Source organism: Streptopelia decaocto, assembly GCF_964273445.1.
Source record: "Streptopelia decaocto genome assembly, chromosome: 1".
In the NCBI taxonomy this organism is placed as follows: domain Eukaryota; kingdom Metazoa; phylum Chordata; class Aves; order Columbiformes; family Columbidae; genus Streptopelia; species Streptopelia decaocto.
The window spans coordinates 25338015-25354327 of NC_138663.1; the positions used below are offsets into that span (position 1 = coordinate 25338015).

At 41.7% G+C, this 16313-nt stretch overlaps 1 protein-coding gene across 2 annotated transcripts in view; it reads right to left on the reverse strand.

Annotated features, from left to right (window-relative positions):
• CPED1 (cadherin like and PC-esterase domain containing 1) overlaps positions 1-15469 on the reverse strand; it is a 149199-nt gene extending 133730 nt beyond the window's left edge. The window contains exons 1-3 of one of the 2 annotated variants that reach the window (XM_082064825.1): positions 15144-15469; positions 14564-15039; positions 3092-3278 (exon numbers count right to left, since the gene is read on the reverse strand). In XM_082064825.1, coding sequence (XP_081920951.1) covers positions 3092-3278; positions 14564-14815 — 439 coding nt within the window. In that variant the 5' untranslated portion in view covers positions 14816-15039; positions 15144-15469. Of the gene's footprint in view, positions 1-3091; positions 3279-14563; positions 15040-15143 lie in introns of those variants that run through there. The other variant, XR_014185334.1, reaches the window with a different exon arrangement.
• Between the last annotated feature and the right edge of the window lie 844 nt (positions 15470-16313).

The following is a 16313-nucleotide window of genomic DNA, read 5'->3' on the forward strand; positions in this document are numbered from 1 at the left end:
TCAAACACAATCACAGGCTGCAGCAAAGGCAGAACATGTTACAGAGGCTATGTCTCTGTGAGCAGTTTCGCATTTTAAAAAAAAAAAAAAGGAGCAGGAAGAAACAACACACCAAGTAACCAAGTACACCTTCTTCTGCCTAGCTGGCAAACAAAACAAGTGTGCAATTTATAGATGTGCTGGCCAATACAACCTGACGTCTTTCTCCTCAGCTGTCATCCAACTTCATTTGAACTGAATCCACAATGGACTTACCACAGATACTGGAGATACTGACCATGCTTAAACAGATCTACGTCAGCAGCAGCTGCTTGCCCAAGGTGGCAATCCCAGCTCACCACAAAACCTGACCATGCCATCATATTCTACTAACACAGTACCACCTCTCCATCTCCATCCCAGCAGCCAACTATGAGATGTGTTAAACTTTACCACAAAACTGGCTCCTTCAGGGCTGCCGCAAAAGCAAGACTCAAAGACCTCAGAGCAGGCACAGATATCATCAGTTCTCTGTCTTTTCCCCCCATGTGGGTTTAATTGCTAAGGAATGGTGAAAGCACAGCTACCTTTTGTTCAAGTAAAGCTGCTTGAGAATTTACTGACAAAGCTATTTATCAGTGAAAAAGTAGGGGTTTAAATAATTTATGTTTTACTGCAGAACACATCTGTATGGATTTTTCATAAACCACAGTCTCTTTGCCATGTAAAAAGAAATGTATCCTTTCTCTTTTTAGCCAACTATCTTCCAGTTACCCAATCTCAAAATGTTTTAGTTGGTCTGTAAGAAGTGAAAGATTTCCACTGAAGAAAACTATTCTCCTGATGTTTCTCTTTGACGTCAATGAACTCAACACTGTGCTACAGCCCAGGTGTGGAGCATCTCTCTGGAAGATCGGTGTGCAGAGCTGTCACATTTGGGTGTCAAATGTGAGCAGAACTGGTCCAAAAATTAATAGTGGGCGAGCACAAAAAAAGTTAGGAATGTTTTGTGGTGAATTTTTTTCCATATATGACTCCAGCTAGAGTCCTGGCTCTCAGCCATTCTAAACAAAAAATCCTTTCAAAATTAGAGTGAACTTTGAAAGATACATGAGTAAGACAGACTGCACAAAAATAAAAGCACCAGATAGAGCTGCTAAATCATATTAAGTAAGAAGGAATGACTCTTTTTATAGATTTTTCACAACACTCATGATCTATGTTTCTCAGTCCATTATATCTTTTTAATAGAGGCTTCAAGGAGCATATTTTTTTAATGATTTATAACACTCCTATCAGGAAAATATTATGACAAACCATAGCTCAAAATACCCTTCTCCAAAATAAGGACTACTGTCCCATCCAGAACAGTGAACTCCATCAGCTACTGAAAAAGAAAAACAACTTTTAGCATAACTTGTTTAGTTCTAAAAAAAGATCATTGGTTTGGTATGCATACATGCTCTTTTACTTACTTCTTGGTTTCAAAACATAACCTTAAAGTTAGGTGCTTACATAACCCAGGGAATAGTTAAAGGCAGACTTATGTTGCCATGAAGTGACATTAGTAGAGTCTTACTCTTTACCTTAAATTGGAAAGCATTCAACTTTTTTACATACTCCAACATATGCTGGAAGCTGCAGGATGTTCCTGGAAAATTTCTAAAAACTTTTCATTTCTTTTTTTCATTCCTGGGAAAATACTACAGGAAGTACTGGTACTAGCCTGTAAAATATGAATACCCACAGTTAAGTTTATTTCTGCAGAGGCAGTGTTTGGAGGGTAAAAACCTGTATTGGAGAACTTCAACCTGAGCTGACCACTGTAGCAAAATCTTGTACAGTCATTTTTTTCTGTCATAACTGAATTTTGCATACCCACTTCCTTGTCTATTTGAAACAAAAGTATTTCACAGAGATGGTGCATGTGGTCCCCAGAGATGCCATCTTTTCTCTGCAGCACATCTGACATTAGCAAAGCCTCCAGACACAGCGTGTCTTGTTACTCTGAAATGGAAAGTACTCAAGGCAAGAAGTGGCTGAAAGGTGCCTACAAAACCAGACTAAAATAATGGAGTGGGGTGAAGACAGTTTACCACTTCTTGGTACAGCCTGCCAGGAAAAGTGCATGTACCTAATTTTCAAGAAAGTTTCTTAAAGAAACTTGAAATTAGTGGTGGAATTTTGAACAGCCTCCAGCATGCTAAGTTATTATGTTTTTCATCTATGAAACTACTCTGATTGGTTAAAGCACAAAGCAAACTTGGGCTCTCTCATAAAGCCAGGAATCTATTACAAGCCTGAATGATGTAAGCAGCACTCCCTTTAGCATGAGAAGTGACCAACCATACCATTTTTCTACTGACAGAATGGTGGCCTGTGTATTTTTTAAGTCTTCCAGTTCCAAAATTGACTTCCAACAGAAGATCAAATTGAGATAATGATTTCAGTTTGTACCTTTAAGGTGTCCACTTAAACATGTTCAGCATGTATTTAACTGTTGCCCAAAGCTCCTCTATCAGGCACAGTGTAACTGCAACACAAAGCTAGTCTCTTGTGCAAGAGATCAAGCTGTTTCTTCAGCAGCCTGCTTTAGCTGTGGATAAAATTTCAACAGGAACTAAGAACCAACAGTAATTTACCCCAGCTCTGCAGCAAATGCAAAATGTACTTCTTTTGCATCATCTTCTTTAACAAGCTTACAGAACAATCAAAACATTACTGGAGGAAGGAGCACACGGCTTTTCTTTAAGAGAGAAAATGAGAAAAAAAAACAAATGTAGCAGGTTTCTGTTTTGGTACTAAATGCTCTACTGAAATCACTCAGTTATGTGGAGGAAGTTGGTATGAGAAGTCATCAGGAAATACACTGATGTGATTTGGTTGTCAAGATTATAATGAATCACTCTGCTGCATTTTTTTTACAGAGGGATATATCTAATGGAAGAATCATCTAATTGTGGAAAATTAACTGCACAACTGAGAAGGGCTAAAGTTTGGCTTCTATCCTTACTTGTTTCAAGAGTTTATAAGTTTTACCTCTGTGGAAGAATGCTGGATCAATAGCTAATATTTAGTAACTACTGAATTAATTAAAGCCAATTATTCTTACTGTGATAAAGGCCCTCATGCCTGGGATCTTCCACCAGTCTCCTGTCTTCAAGGACAGTGACTGTATATCCATGTTTTGTGAGGATGCGCTGGCAGAGCTGACTGTCAGTCTCTCGGTGCGCGGGAGGTGTGTACAGAACTGCTCTTCTTGTACGGCTTCCAAAGTACTGGAGAATGGAGTCATCGATCTGCAGCAAACACAACAAAAAGACCATGGTTGTACAATAGGACACTCCTCAGCAGTATAACATGTAGTTGTTATTTTTCATTAAAAAAAATATACTAGTAACTTACTGTGACAATCAGGAAATATTTCTGGTATAATTAAGAATTATTTTTATATCAGGGACTTCTGACCACATATTCCACTTCGTCAGCCTCTCTGTTTTTTCTGCCTTCATTTTGGATGGATATTGCAAGGGTTTGAAAGCTCAGGGTAGCAATGGAGGATCTTTCAACCATGGTCTTCCCTTCATGGAAACATCTTCAGCTAAAATCTGGCCTGCTCTGGTGAGCGGGTAACAGTACTTGCCAGGTGACTTTAACTGTGGCCTGAGATTGACCTGTGGGTCATGTAGCAGAGAAGGCTTGATGGGATCCATGTTTACTGTTCTAAGGAACATGGATCTTACACAGATGGTAAGTGCAGGGGTCTGAGTTCTGCTGTGCAGCATGATTAAGAAACGTAAGAAGAGTACTGAGGTAAAAGCACGTAGAGGAATCCGAAACAGTGCTGTAGATTGCTGTGGCTCTAGAAAATTAAATGTAATCTTGTCAATACCTTATTACCTTTTTAGTCCAACACAATCCAGCTCAGGAGGACTGACAGAGACACCTGTATATAGGAGCAAGTGGAAAGGTATATGATGTCTGCAATGAATCCCAAGGAACTCTTGGGTTGTCTATCGTTCACTGTCTTCCCACATAGTGCCTAGGGGCAATGGCATCTAGAGGAAACCCCTCCTCTGTATAAAGCCTGGGATATGAGCTTCTTGCAAGGAGAAATGGAAGGGAGACACTCCAAACACACAGAGATGGCATGAGCTGGACATTAAGTACTGCAGAGTGAATTACAGGGTCACTGTAATCAGGGAGGGTATTTTACATCTTACATAAGGCATAAAAATTGGATGCTCCTTGTGGGAAACGGGTCACTAATATCTGAAGTAGTCTAGCTGTTCTTTTGCAATAAAAACACCATTAATAGACAAGATTTTCTTTTGGTGAAAAGTATTTGTCTTTAGGATTGAAACATACCAGCATTTAAGGGATTCAGTTCAGGGCATTATATTAGTTCTTGTTAAGTTCATTTATTTCAACCTAGCAGTAGTTAGCAGTAGGTCCTTTAAAAACTAAGGTATTCCATAACTTCTAATTTTAGTAAGCTTATCACTGGACATAGGAAGTGCTACACAAACAAGGCACCACAATTTTTTGCACAGTAGACCACATTGAAAAGAGACAGATGCTTTGATATAAACAAATGTCATTCAAGATGTGTCTAGTTGTTTATAGGCCTGGGATCCACTGATAAAATCACTCTTCTCGGCAGTCTGTTCCGCAGTTACAGGATGCAGATTTACATTACGCTTGGCTGAAGTGTAAGCTCCTCCGTGGCAGTGAGTAGCACAAACTATTTCAGAGCCCTGAGCCTCTAACGCCACATCTGCTTTTGCTCCAGAGTTGACATCCCCTGTGGAAAGGGTCAGCATCAACGATGAAGTGACCCTGAAAAATATCTCGATACAACACTGTCAGAGTCTTCCATGTGTATTTGCTGAATGTGCAACTCAAAACAACTTTAGACACTGGGCTATTTGAGTAAAGACTGATCACATGCTGGCCGGAAGAAGCACAAATAGCACAGGGTGAAGTCACAGGAACTGCATTAGGTAACCTGTCAAATGTCCCCACGGCATCCCAGCGTTTTTAGAACACTTTAATTGGGCAGCAGGCACAGGTTGGAGCATCTGAGATCCCCCTTCCCCACCACAGTACCCGCCATTCTTTCCTCTTTAGCTTTTGCTCCTCCCTCCTTTCCCCTTATCTCCTCTCTTTCCTGCTCTCCTGCAGCGCCAGCAACCGCTGGCAACCCTTTGTCTCCATTTCCCTCCTCCCTCCCTGTTCCTAAATCCAGCCCTTTCCCCAGCCCTTCCCCTCTACTCCCTCTCCCTCCCCCTCCAGGCACTCCAGCTGGACACTTCCCACTTTCCATTTCACTTGCATAGCGGAAGGGACTCAGAGGATAGAGACACCTCTCGCTTTATTTTGCGAGCAAATCCAATTTTCCATCCCACGTGTGCTGCAAGGGCTGGTGTTGCGGGGTGAGCTAAGGACACATGAGGAGTGCAGAGGGGCTGCAGCCCAGGACAAGTCCCTGCCCAGTTTTAGCTGGCGATTCCCGCTTGTCCCGCTCCCGTCCCTCCCGGTGAGGCTAGGGTGCTCTCTGCCATGGACTTGGTGGCACTTTGTGTGCACCTCTCCTCACTGACAGGTAACACACTTTTATCATGCTGCCAAAATACACCTTTCTTCGCAAAAGCAAAGACTCCAGCAGTGCCACTCCTTAAGCATTTTCCTGCAAACAAACTTTAAGAGCTTCTATCTCAGGCACCCAGAAACAACTTCATTTCTCCCTGCGGGCAATACTCCAAGGTCAGCTCCGGCAGGGCGTACCCCAGCCTGGCCGCCTCCTCGCAGCCCACGCCTGGTGCAACAGCCCCTGGTGGCCCCGGCTGCCAGTGAGGTTTGGGCTGAGCTGTGCCCCCGCTGCTCCCCCCGCCTGGCCGGCAGGGCACAGTGGGACAGGAACCACCGGGCAGGGCCCTGGGGACCCCAAAGGCTGGGGTCAGCCTGGCTGCAGTGGGATCTCCCAGGGGAAAGGATCTCTCCCTCCATCCTCCATGTGAGTGCTGATGCAGGCACATCTTCCCCAGTTCCCCAGGGATTAGCAAAAATGTTTACAACACTTTACTTTGGCAATAGCAAATATTCAAGGGAACATTGATACTAGAACAAAAAAAAAAAAAAGGAAGTTCAAGCAATGGCAGTCACCCAGGTCACTTCCACAAAACACAAAGGCGAACGGCCCGAGCAGCTCCCCAGGGCCTGCAGTGCAGCCAGCTCCCACCGACCCCCTTCCACGGGCACGCACAGGGCTCACCGTGGCCCTCACACACGCAGCACAGCACCAGCCACCCCAGAGGCCTTTCCTTGGGACACACAGTCCAGAGACATGTGAAAAGCCCTCAGGCTGCCGGTGTCCAAAGCCTCCTGATGCAGGGCTGGTTCCCCAGGGACACGCTCGCCTGCACCCCCAGCCTCCCCTTCCGCCACCCAGGTGCTGGGCATGATACACTTTCATCCACTAGCTTCCCAAAAATCCATGATGGGATCTTTGGGACATTGAGACAATTCAGGGTCCTAAATTTAACAGCTTAACCTGAGGTCTAATCTAATACTATTAAATAGCATAATGTAGCTCTGCACCTTTTACGGTGTGCGCTTGAGATCCATGTGTACCATTGCCAACTTTATTTCCTCTGCCCTTTCCTTTCAGAGCTATTTGCAGTCCAGGTTACAAGATACAACGTGTCCTCTCTGTTTTCTTGCCAAGCCAGTGCAGTGTAGGGTGGTTTTGTTTTGTTTTGTTTTGTTTTGAGCTAACCATTGGCTACACAGAATTAAAAAAATTCTGGCCAACTGCATGTTTGTAGCAAGTGATTCCATAATTTTTTCCAAACCTCCCTATAAAATGCTTTACATCACTGGCCATACTGATCTAGTTACTACTGGATATATTTCAGAATTTCCAATATTATAGCAATAGCAGTCATGTTTAGGCACTTAAAGAGTCTGCTGTTTTTTATAAAATGTTTCTCAATCATAAAAATGCAGTCTGGGCAGAGAGCTGGTATAAAAGAAGCAGAGTGCAATAAATGAAAATAAGCTGTTCGCATATTTTGATATTTTATGGTTCTGATTTTTTGGCATTCCTATAACTGTAATGTGCAGTAGACTTACACCAAAAAAAAAAAAAAAAAAAAAAAGGATCCATAACATTTGGTACATTTGAAAATAATTGTTAAATGGCCAAATGTTTTCATGTCCTAACCATTTTTTAGCTCTTCCCCTGTTTGAAGTCTCAGGCTATTTGTTAGCAGGTCAGTTTATTACAGATTCAATACACCTTATGTGAAACAGGTTGGTAAAGAACATCTGTGGCCCATGTCTTACCCAAAGAATAGTGTGGCTGTCTCCACTGAAATTAATGAGGCTTTACAGCAAGGCTGAAATTTCCCGTATGATTTAGGATGAGACCTGTGTCAACTTTGACGTGATATACCTGCTCATACAGCTTGCAAACCATTGCAGTTAGCTGAGTCACTGACCTCATTTTAGTGCAGTAGGCTTTTACACACACTATCCACAGCCTTAAGAACTGCTATAAACAAACCACAATGGGCTCTAAAGTAAATAAAAATGCATAAGAATGAATTTTGTAATTTTGCTTTCAGTTTATAGAATAACACAAAACCACAAAATAAAGTCAGCTCCATAACATTTATTATGGATTTTTTTTTAAATTATCAAATCATATTCATATTCCTCTGAGGTCTTAACAAATGAGACAAACAGCTCAGTTTATGTAATATGAAAGCTCAAGAATTACATAACCATCCTTGTCTGACTGAAAATAGATGTCTATTATCTGAGTTGCAATTCTTAGTTCTCTCTGCCTGCAAGTTCCACACAGCTGTGAAGTTCTGTTAAAGAGAAAATGTTTTGACATTTTCCTTGAAGCCAGTTTATCCAATTCTAGGTTATGAACGTCTAAAGATAAAATTGATTGTATTAGTCTCTGAAGCCTTCCTCTATGGTACAGAATTTCTGGGTTGATCCAAAAATCCACAATTTGGTCAGTAACTGAATCTTATGATACATAATTACTGCCGTTGTTTTGGCCAAGAAGAAAATAGCAAAGATATTTCAAGTTGAGGAGAGAAAAACAGTTCCTTGGCATTTTTTCAGATTCCAGGAAGATTGCATAATTCCATAAATTTTGATGCATTGTCTCTGCCTGGCAGGGAAGCAAATATACAGTTTGAACTGTTGCCATAGAATTTCATTGACCATCACTTCAACTACAGAAACAAAATTCTTTTTCCTAAAAGAATGGCCCAACTCATGTCTGCCTGAGCTTCTCTCAGGAAAGAAATCAAAAACTGTGACTCATCTTTTCAGCTCCCCAGTTCTGGTGGCTTTAGTCCCCGTGTTGATTACAGGCAACCACTCTTGTACACTGAGTTAGCCAAGACTCTCAGGGTCTTGTCCAGTAGGCTCCAACAACTGGACTGCAGCTTACTTTAACCCCACTGCTTTCTGCAGGAACTGGGCTGCTGCAAAAGAGATACATGAGCCACCATGCAAACCAAAAGGCCTTTGCTTGAAGAGGCGTGCAACAGAAATACCCTGAAAGAGAAGCAGCCTTACATAAACAACGCTGGGCCTATCAGCGATCCTCATAGGTGAAGAACTGCCTAAATTCCCATTCAGCCACCAAGGACAGCGTGGGTTTGCCTGTGCTGCTAAATACCTAGCACAACAACGTTAAAAAAAATCTGTGAGTGGGATTCCTAGAAACTACTCCACCAATATTAAACAGCATTAATGAGAAGAGCGATTATAAAATCTTAGCATGTGGTTCTAATGCCCTGAGTGATTCGTTTACAAGACTGTGCAGACCTTTATTAATTCCAAATGAGACTTTTAAATTCTTTTTTAGACCTTTATTAATTCCAAATGAGACTTTTAAATTCTTTTTCATGTTTGCATAAAAGTTCACAGAAATAGTAGGTTGTTCATACTACTGTTGTATTTGAAGTGCACATAGCTCCTGTATCAAGAAGTAACAGAGCAGTTAATTTCCTGTTTCACTTTCTGGAGGATATTTAAATGTGTTGGCTTTATGTTCTGTTAGATTTCCTAATCAGAAAGGGCTGGGTTGCAGAATGAAATGGTTGGAATGTAATTCTGCTTCTAATTGTTTGCTGAATCAATACAGAACAAGAAACTAGATTACTGGCACTACGTCGATTCTTGGTTTTTGATTACTTCGTAAATCCAAGAGCAAAACTGGAATTATTTGCATAGTCATCTCTGGCTTTCAGAACTAGAAGTACAGAGCTATTTTATCAAAATGCCTTTGCTTTATGATTGCATGTAGTTCATATTACCAACTGCCTTGTCTTGAAAACAGATGATCAGCCAATCCTTCGATTTTGTCAGAATAGCTGCTTTTGAGGAAAAGGCTCCAAAGAAGTGCATGAGCAAGGTTCTGCCTCCATTTCCCATCTGCCGCTGACGCATCATGCCACTGATTCCCATCCTCCTCAAAGGTCCCTTCCTGCAGAGTCTCCACCTTGCCCCTCTTTCCTGCCCACTACAATAGCCTTGCCCTTTACCACCAACATTTCTCTAGATATCTGCGCAGTAAAAATAGCTGTTTCCTCAGTGCCTTTTGCATTCTATACTACACTGAAAAGGGGAAAACATGTCCTGCTTTGATAGGGTGCAATGTGAATGTGGTATCATTATCACGGAAAACAGTTGCTGATACCATACCATCTGTCGATTGCTTTCTATTAACACAGGTTTCATACTAGCAAAGTAGTTTGTTCTTTTATGAGGAGAAGAGAGTTCTCATCCCCCTACCATATTCTATGAAATAAATACCCTTTTAAAGACTAAATTTACTTTAAAAGTGTATCAAACCTTATTAAGCATAATGTAATCTTTTCTATCCAGAGCTCTCACCACACTCCATTTTTGCATAATAGCAAAAATCACTCCTGATTCTATCATCTAGCTTCATTTCTCCTTTTTCACACATTTACATTTCAAAGTTCCCACTGACTTTGTCTTCTTTTCTTTCCATTTCCATTCCCATCTCCTCTTCCCCGCACAAATCCAGAGCCCTCTGTGCACAGTCTCTCCTGTGCCCTCTGAGGACGGCATTACTTTGCAGCCACAGCTCCCTGCTCTGCCTCCCACCTTGGCCCAGCCAGTGCCTCTTTTCCCCATCTCATCTTCCACAACACTCCTCTCCTGCTCCCTTCCTGCCCTGCTTCTTCTGACTGAAACAAGTGTATTCAAAAAATCAATAGAAAAACAAGACACACATGTCTTTAGAGGATGCAGATCAACAGATTTGTTTTAAATGTCTACATTCAGTCACAACTTCTGCATCAGAGGCAGTTATTTCCATTGACCATGAAGTCCAGCCTTCTGGGTCTGACAAGATACAGTGGAGCATTCAAGTAAAGAGAGGATCATTCCACTCTGGATGTTCTAAAGTTCTAGTAACAATTTCTCAGCTTTTCAAGAATGAAATTCTGCCAATTTTCAAATACAGGTAACTGGGCCTATAACCTTTCCTTCCCCTTCCCCTTCCCCTTCCCCTTCCCTTTTCCTTTTCCCTTTCCCTTTCCCTTTCCCTTTTCCTTTCCCTTTCCCTTTCCCTTTCCCTTCCCTTCCCTTCCCTTCCCCTTCCCCTTCGCCTTCCCCTTCCCCTTCCCCTTCCCCTTCCCCTTTCTCCTACATAGTATCTCTGAGATATAGCCACATGAAGCTGCCATTATCTTGCTTCTTTCATGCTGTCTGCTGCTGGTAAACAATATGTTATTGGTTCAGAATAAAGCCATAAAAATCTTTTTCTCATTCTTCCTGTTTGCTCACTTCATTATAGCTCCTCTTGGAGATATATCTTTTACACCAAACATAACTGACAGGTTAAGAGCCTTGAAAGTGAAAACAGCTTTTTTCACCATACCTATTAGCTTTCATTTCTTAAGATGCCAGCCACATCCACTCATGAAATTGTCATATAATCAGTTGCATATCTTGTTTGTTTTCTTTTTTTCAGGTGGCCTTAAATGGTCAGGGGATGTAGCAAGACTCTGTTGAGTATCCATGAAATAATATCCTTCAAGATCCATCTTCAAATTTTAAATCTCATCTTCTTATCCATTGGCCATGGTTTGAGAGCTAAGATGCTGAAGCAGTGCCTGGTACATGAGCAATACTGTCTCACTTCTTCCCCACAACAGCAAAGGTGCTATGTCTACCTGGGCAAAATGCCCTGCTGTGCAGAGACACCTCACTTGGCTCTGGCCAAATTAATTCAGAGAGTGGAAATACAGTGTAACCAGTTAATCAGCTCTTCTCAGAACTGGCTGAGAATCAGAGCTGAATTACTTAATATGAGTGTAATGGTTTTACGTCTGGCTGGTACCGAAGGTATTTCTGGCACAATATTATGGTAGGCAAACCTCCACTCAGGGCTCGTATGGACTTTTTTTGTTGATACCTATTTCAGTTTTGATGCTACAGCACCAGCTGTTCTCCTTACTGTATATATTTGCAAATATTTTGTCATGCAAGAGGTAAGAGTGCCTGGCTGAACTTAAAGATAGCCTGCTGCTGGATGTGATATCTCCCTCTAATGCCTTTAATATTGGAGAATCAGAAATAAGCCTTCTATTTTTCATGCTACAGATATTAACATTTAATTTTACACTATAAAAAGTTGACCTCTGCTCATGTGAAAATAAGGCTACAAGACCAGCTCTCCAGCAGCTTTTAAAACTCCTGTAATGTGTGATACCTGAGAGAGAAGTACTACCAGCTCTGTCAGGTTTTCCAGGCTATGGATGAAATCTGCATTCTTGTAATTTAAAAAAGACAGGCACCATGTGCCTGACAGTAGTGGTTCCATCCCAGGGCATCATGGATAACACATTTATGGATCAAATTGGCCATTTCCAGCCCTGTGCTTTTTCCACATTTGCCTGGAACTTTCCAAAATGAGACCAGTTTTTAGATCAGAAATGCAGTGACAAAGCTGCACTTTTCCTTCAGTCTCTCCCTCCACTTCCCCTCATGGCTCATAAGAAGTGCCAGTTTGTTGGGGTTTTCTTTCTATATTTGAGACACTTAGTGCTAATGGAGAAGGTATCAGACTTTGCAAGGGGATTTTAATCATGCAATAACAATCATAACCACATTCTCGCAGCAGGCTCAACACAATATGGATTATTTCTCTGAAGGAAACAAGAATGAAACCTGCCTCTACCCAGTCAGAAGAGATTCTGTAGTGTGACAGATGCTATGGCTCAAAACCCACAAATATTGGGTGTTATCTGAAGAATATTATCTCCAGCAGGGTCTTCTTTGCCTTAACATTTATTCATGAACTTTGACTTCATAAGACATGTTGCAGTGTTTACTTTTAGTCACTGTTTAACTGCACAATCATTTTTTTAATAAATTTGCTTGCTGGAATACATGTGTGACTAGTTAATTAAGGATGTGAATGTTTTGAAATATATTTTAAAGTATTTTTCCAGATATATACATGGAGATTTAAAACAGAGCTTTAATGAAAACTTGTTGCCAAACTAGCTACTGGGGGTGGGCACGTGACTGTAAAATAAAACAGTGTGAAGTTTCAACCATGACATCTGCCTTAGATGTACTGGGTACCCAATAAAATCAAGCAAGATAACAGTCCAGCTATCTGAATAAGCAGTGGGCGAAAACACACTGTTCAAGAACACACTTTCAAAGCAAAGTGGTAGAGATTTTTGGAGATGTTTGTTTTTTTATTCCCTGAGATTATTACTCAGCCCACACAACCAGCAGAGTATTCTCTGTAAACACAGAGCAACTTACATCCCAACATGTGCAAGACATTTTGTTCATCATGCTCTAGAGGAAACTTTCAAGACAAATAGGGAGCCAGCTATGGGTGGTCTTCAGAACTTGAAGAGGAATGTGTTAGAGTAGCACAGCCCTGGAAAACATACCTATAAGGGTTAACATATGCATTTACATCTGTACTATAGGCTCAGCATGTGCATGTGATAGTCACATCCAACCACGCACACTGGAAGGCAGTAAGTACAGCACATTGTAAAAACATAAGCTTCCTTCTCATTTCAAACAGCCAGCACACCAAGTCCAACATCAATGTGCATTTTTCTCAGGTAAAATGAGAAAGAAGAAATTACAGAGAGCATGCAGGCAAAACTTTGCCATTATTTCACCAGTTCTTACAGAATTTAGGTAGTCCGAGGTAAGATATGAAATGTTTCTTGCCATTACAATGGCAATGAGTGAAAAGGAATGAACTGTAAGTGCCAAAGGTTGTAACACAATGTGACCAACACTTGTCAGTTGTGCTTATTTGCCTGTAAGTAGTAATTCTTCATGTCACACTGTTGAAAAAATCCAAATCTGGGTACCTCGTGTACTAAAGGGTCATTAAAATATACAATTATTACAAATGCATCATAGAGTAGATTTCTGCAACTTATAAGTAAAATCTCTCTGACCTTCACAAGAAAGAAACATCCATTTTTTAAGATTTGAGTTTAAAGAGTTCATGCCAAAATTATTTCACATATGCATTTTCAATTGCTGCAGAAGATGCACTTTACAACTACTCTCCTAAAATCAATATTGCTGACCTTTCAGATCGTGAACCATATCTAACCAAAAAAGCAACGTCCTAATTTTTTTTTTAATGTGAACTGCTTTACGTAGATGCTGTCCATAATCTGTGAAGTCACAGATAAATGTTTATAGTCCTGATACAGTTGTATATAAAATGCCAGCATAATTCTCATTTCACTGTGAGCTATCTGCTGCTCTATTAGCAGCCCTCTACATAAGTGAAGAAAACTTGAAACATTTGTGCTAGTGCTGATCACAGATTCCAGGGTAAAAATAACTGCCTCAGTCTGGACCATTTAACAAACCACATTTTCCAACTAAAATAACAGTGTGTGCATTTGTTCAGTTTTAACACACATTCTAGGAACCCTATACAAAGTAAACATGAGGTCAGGTAACCTAAGGACAAAATAAAATTAGTGGGACAAAGATTCCAAAGTAAATAGTGCGATTTGAAAACCTGAAAAGCACTTTTTTATTTCTCAAATGCAGTTAAATTCAGCTTCTCAGCAGAACCCCAGTAAAGTTCAAAACAGACCAGCAGATAAGTTTAACACAGGCAGCTGCACCCCAGTGCTAATTAACAGCCTCCGTCACTTTCATGAAACCCCACTGGCTCCTGATTTATGAGCCTGTACCATAAAGCCTCTGAACCGATTCCTAAAGCCAAAATAAAATATGGTCTGTGCAGCACACTGAAATCTCCCTGGAGTCACAGAGCAGTGCCATGATTCAGTTGAAGATTTCAGGATTCCTGTATTAATAACACCACAGTGAGGAGCTGGTAATGGAGATGTGCTTGTGCATATGCCGCTGTCATTAGATCACCCATTTGTTTGTATACAGATCTCAGACTTCCAAGCTCAGGCTAATTTTAGCTGGACTCAGATGATCCTGCCAGACTCGCTACCCCTCATTTTGCTAATTATTGCTCAGCACTCTGCTCCAGCTGACTTACCTTTTTCACTGTCTGTGAGTTACTGCCAGGGGGGAAGCAGAGAATGTTGCTTGGGGAGACCTCCTTGTATCTTCCTTGCCGTGTTTTAGTCAGTTTGTTGGGTGCGATCCCATTAACGACTGACGAAAGGATGCTGCTGGTCATGAGAGGGGTCAGGGTCTGGCAGAACAGACAGACAGCCACCACTAAGGCCAGAAGGAAGGGACGAGGGCGACAAAGCCTGCGGCACCTGGGGACGTGCCCACAAACCATGGCCTCTTCGCCGTCCTCACTTCACCCTTTGCCACATTGCAGATGCAGTCCAAGTAGCCACGTCTTGCCAGGGTAAAAAAAGTCAAAAGCACGCTTTACCCAAAACTAGCGAGAGCTTTCCCCATTTCTGTTGCTGAGCGCCTTCCTGGTGCCTGGCAAGGAGTCACAGGTTCCAGAGGAGCAGAGGCTTGGGAGGTACCAGCCCATGGGGGTGCAGGAGCAACCTGTGAAGGAAGAAGAAGTGAGTGGGGCACAGGGCAGCATGCCGTGGGTGCCCTGAACAGATCTGCAGCGAGCTCCTCCACACCTCGCTAACGGGAGAACAGACCTGCTGGCAGACAGGTGAGGAGCAGAAATCTTCACCCCCTTGGCAGAAAGCACTGCTCAGCCAGACAACAGGGTCCAAGAAAGCAAGAGGTTAAAGCTTAACACGTCCTGTCCACAGCTGAAAAGAATAAGAGAGTGTACCAACTTCATGAGCAATCGTTTGCTGTTTTTTTCTCTCTTGTATTCTCGATTCCCACTTTGTTTTTACAGTTTCCTTCATTCCAGTCCTTTTAAATTGCCTCCTTCCTGTCAGCATGCTCAGCTTTCTCTCTAAAAGTGATCATTTATCTGAAAACTGACAGACTATGAAGACTTTCGTTTGCATTTGTTTTGTCCAGATTGCGAGTTCAAAGTTAGGTTTACTTACTCGGTTCTTATCCTGTTAGAAGTTTTCCGTTCTCCTCTAATGGGCTGCTGATTAAAACCACTTGGAACAACCCTGGCTCATGATCCCAGCTCGTCTCACTCACTCAGAAGGCAGGCACACGCACATACACACACCATCTGAAGCCAGTTGGACCACGGATTTCATATAAATAAAGGCTGGACTGCTCAGAGGGTGGGGCTAAACCAGCTCCGCGCGGAGCAGGCTCGGGGTTTGGAGACACAGCCTGAGGTCTGGATGGGGAGCAAGAGGTGTCCTTGCTCACACCGCGTGCCTCGAAGCCACCATCAGTGCAATTTTTAGCGAACTGCTGTTACAGCAAGCAGTCTAATTGAGACAATATTAATATCTTGGCAGGCAGCAGAAATCTGAGCAGCACCTGCAATATTTTAATCCAGATTATCAAAAATGTTGTAAAAGGAAGCAGATTTACTTGGACATGAACATCACTGACAAAGCAGTTGTCAGTAATTTTCCATAGTAGATGTAATATCTCATAGCAGTGTATAAATAAAACTTCTTACTGATGTCAAAGAGGGAAAGAAAGGAGGGCGGACAAAAATACTCCAATGAAAGCACTTAGTATCTAAGCCGTAGAAGGTCTTAGTTACTACTTCCCCCTGCTGACACAGGACAGGGACGAGACAGATGGGAACAGTTGAGGAACTCTGTTACCTTTATAGACCTAAACTTCTCATATAATCAAGTTCTTTTAGCTAAAAATATCTGTATACAAGTCATCTATTTTATCATTCATCCTTAGTTATTCTTGAAAAGAAATAATTC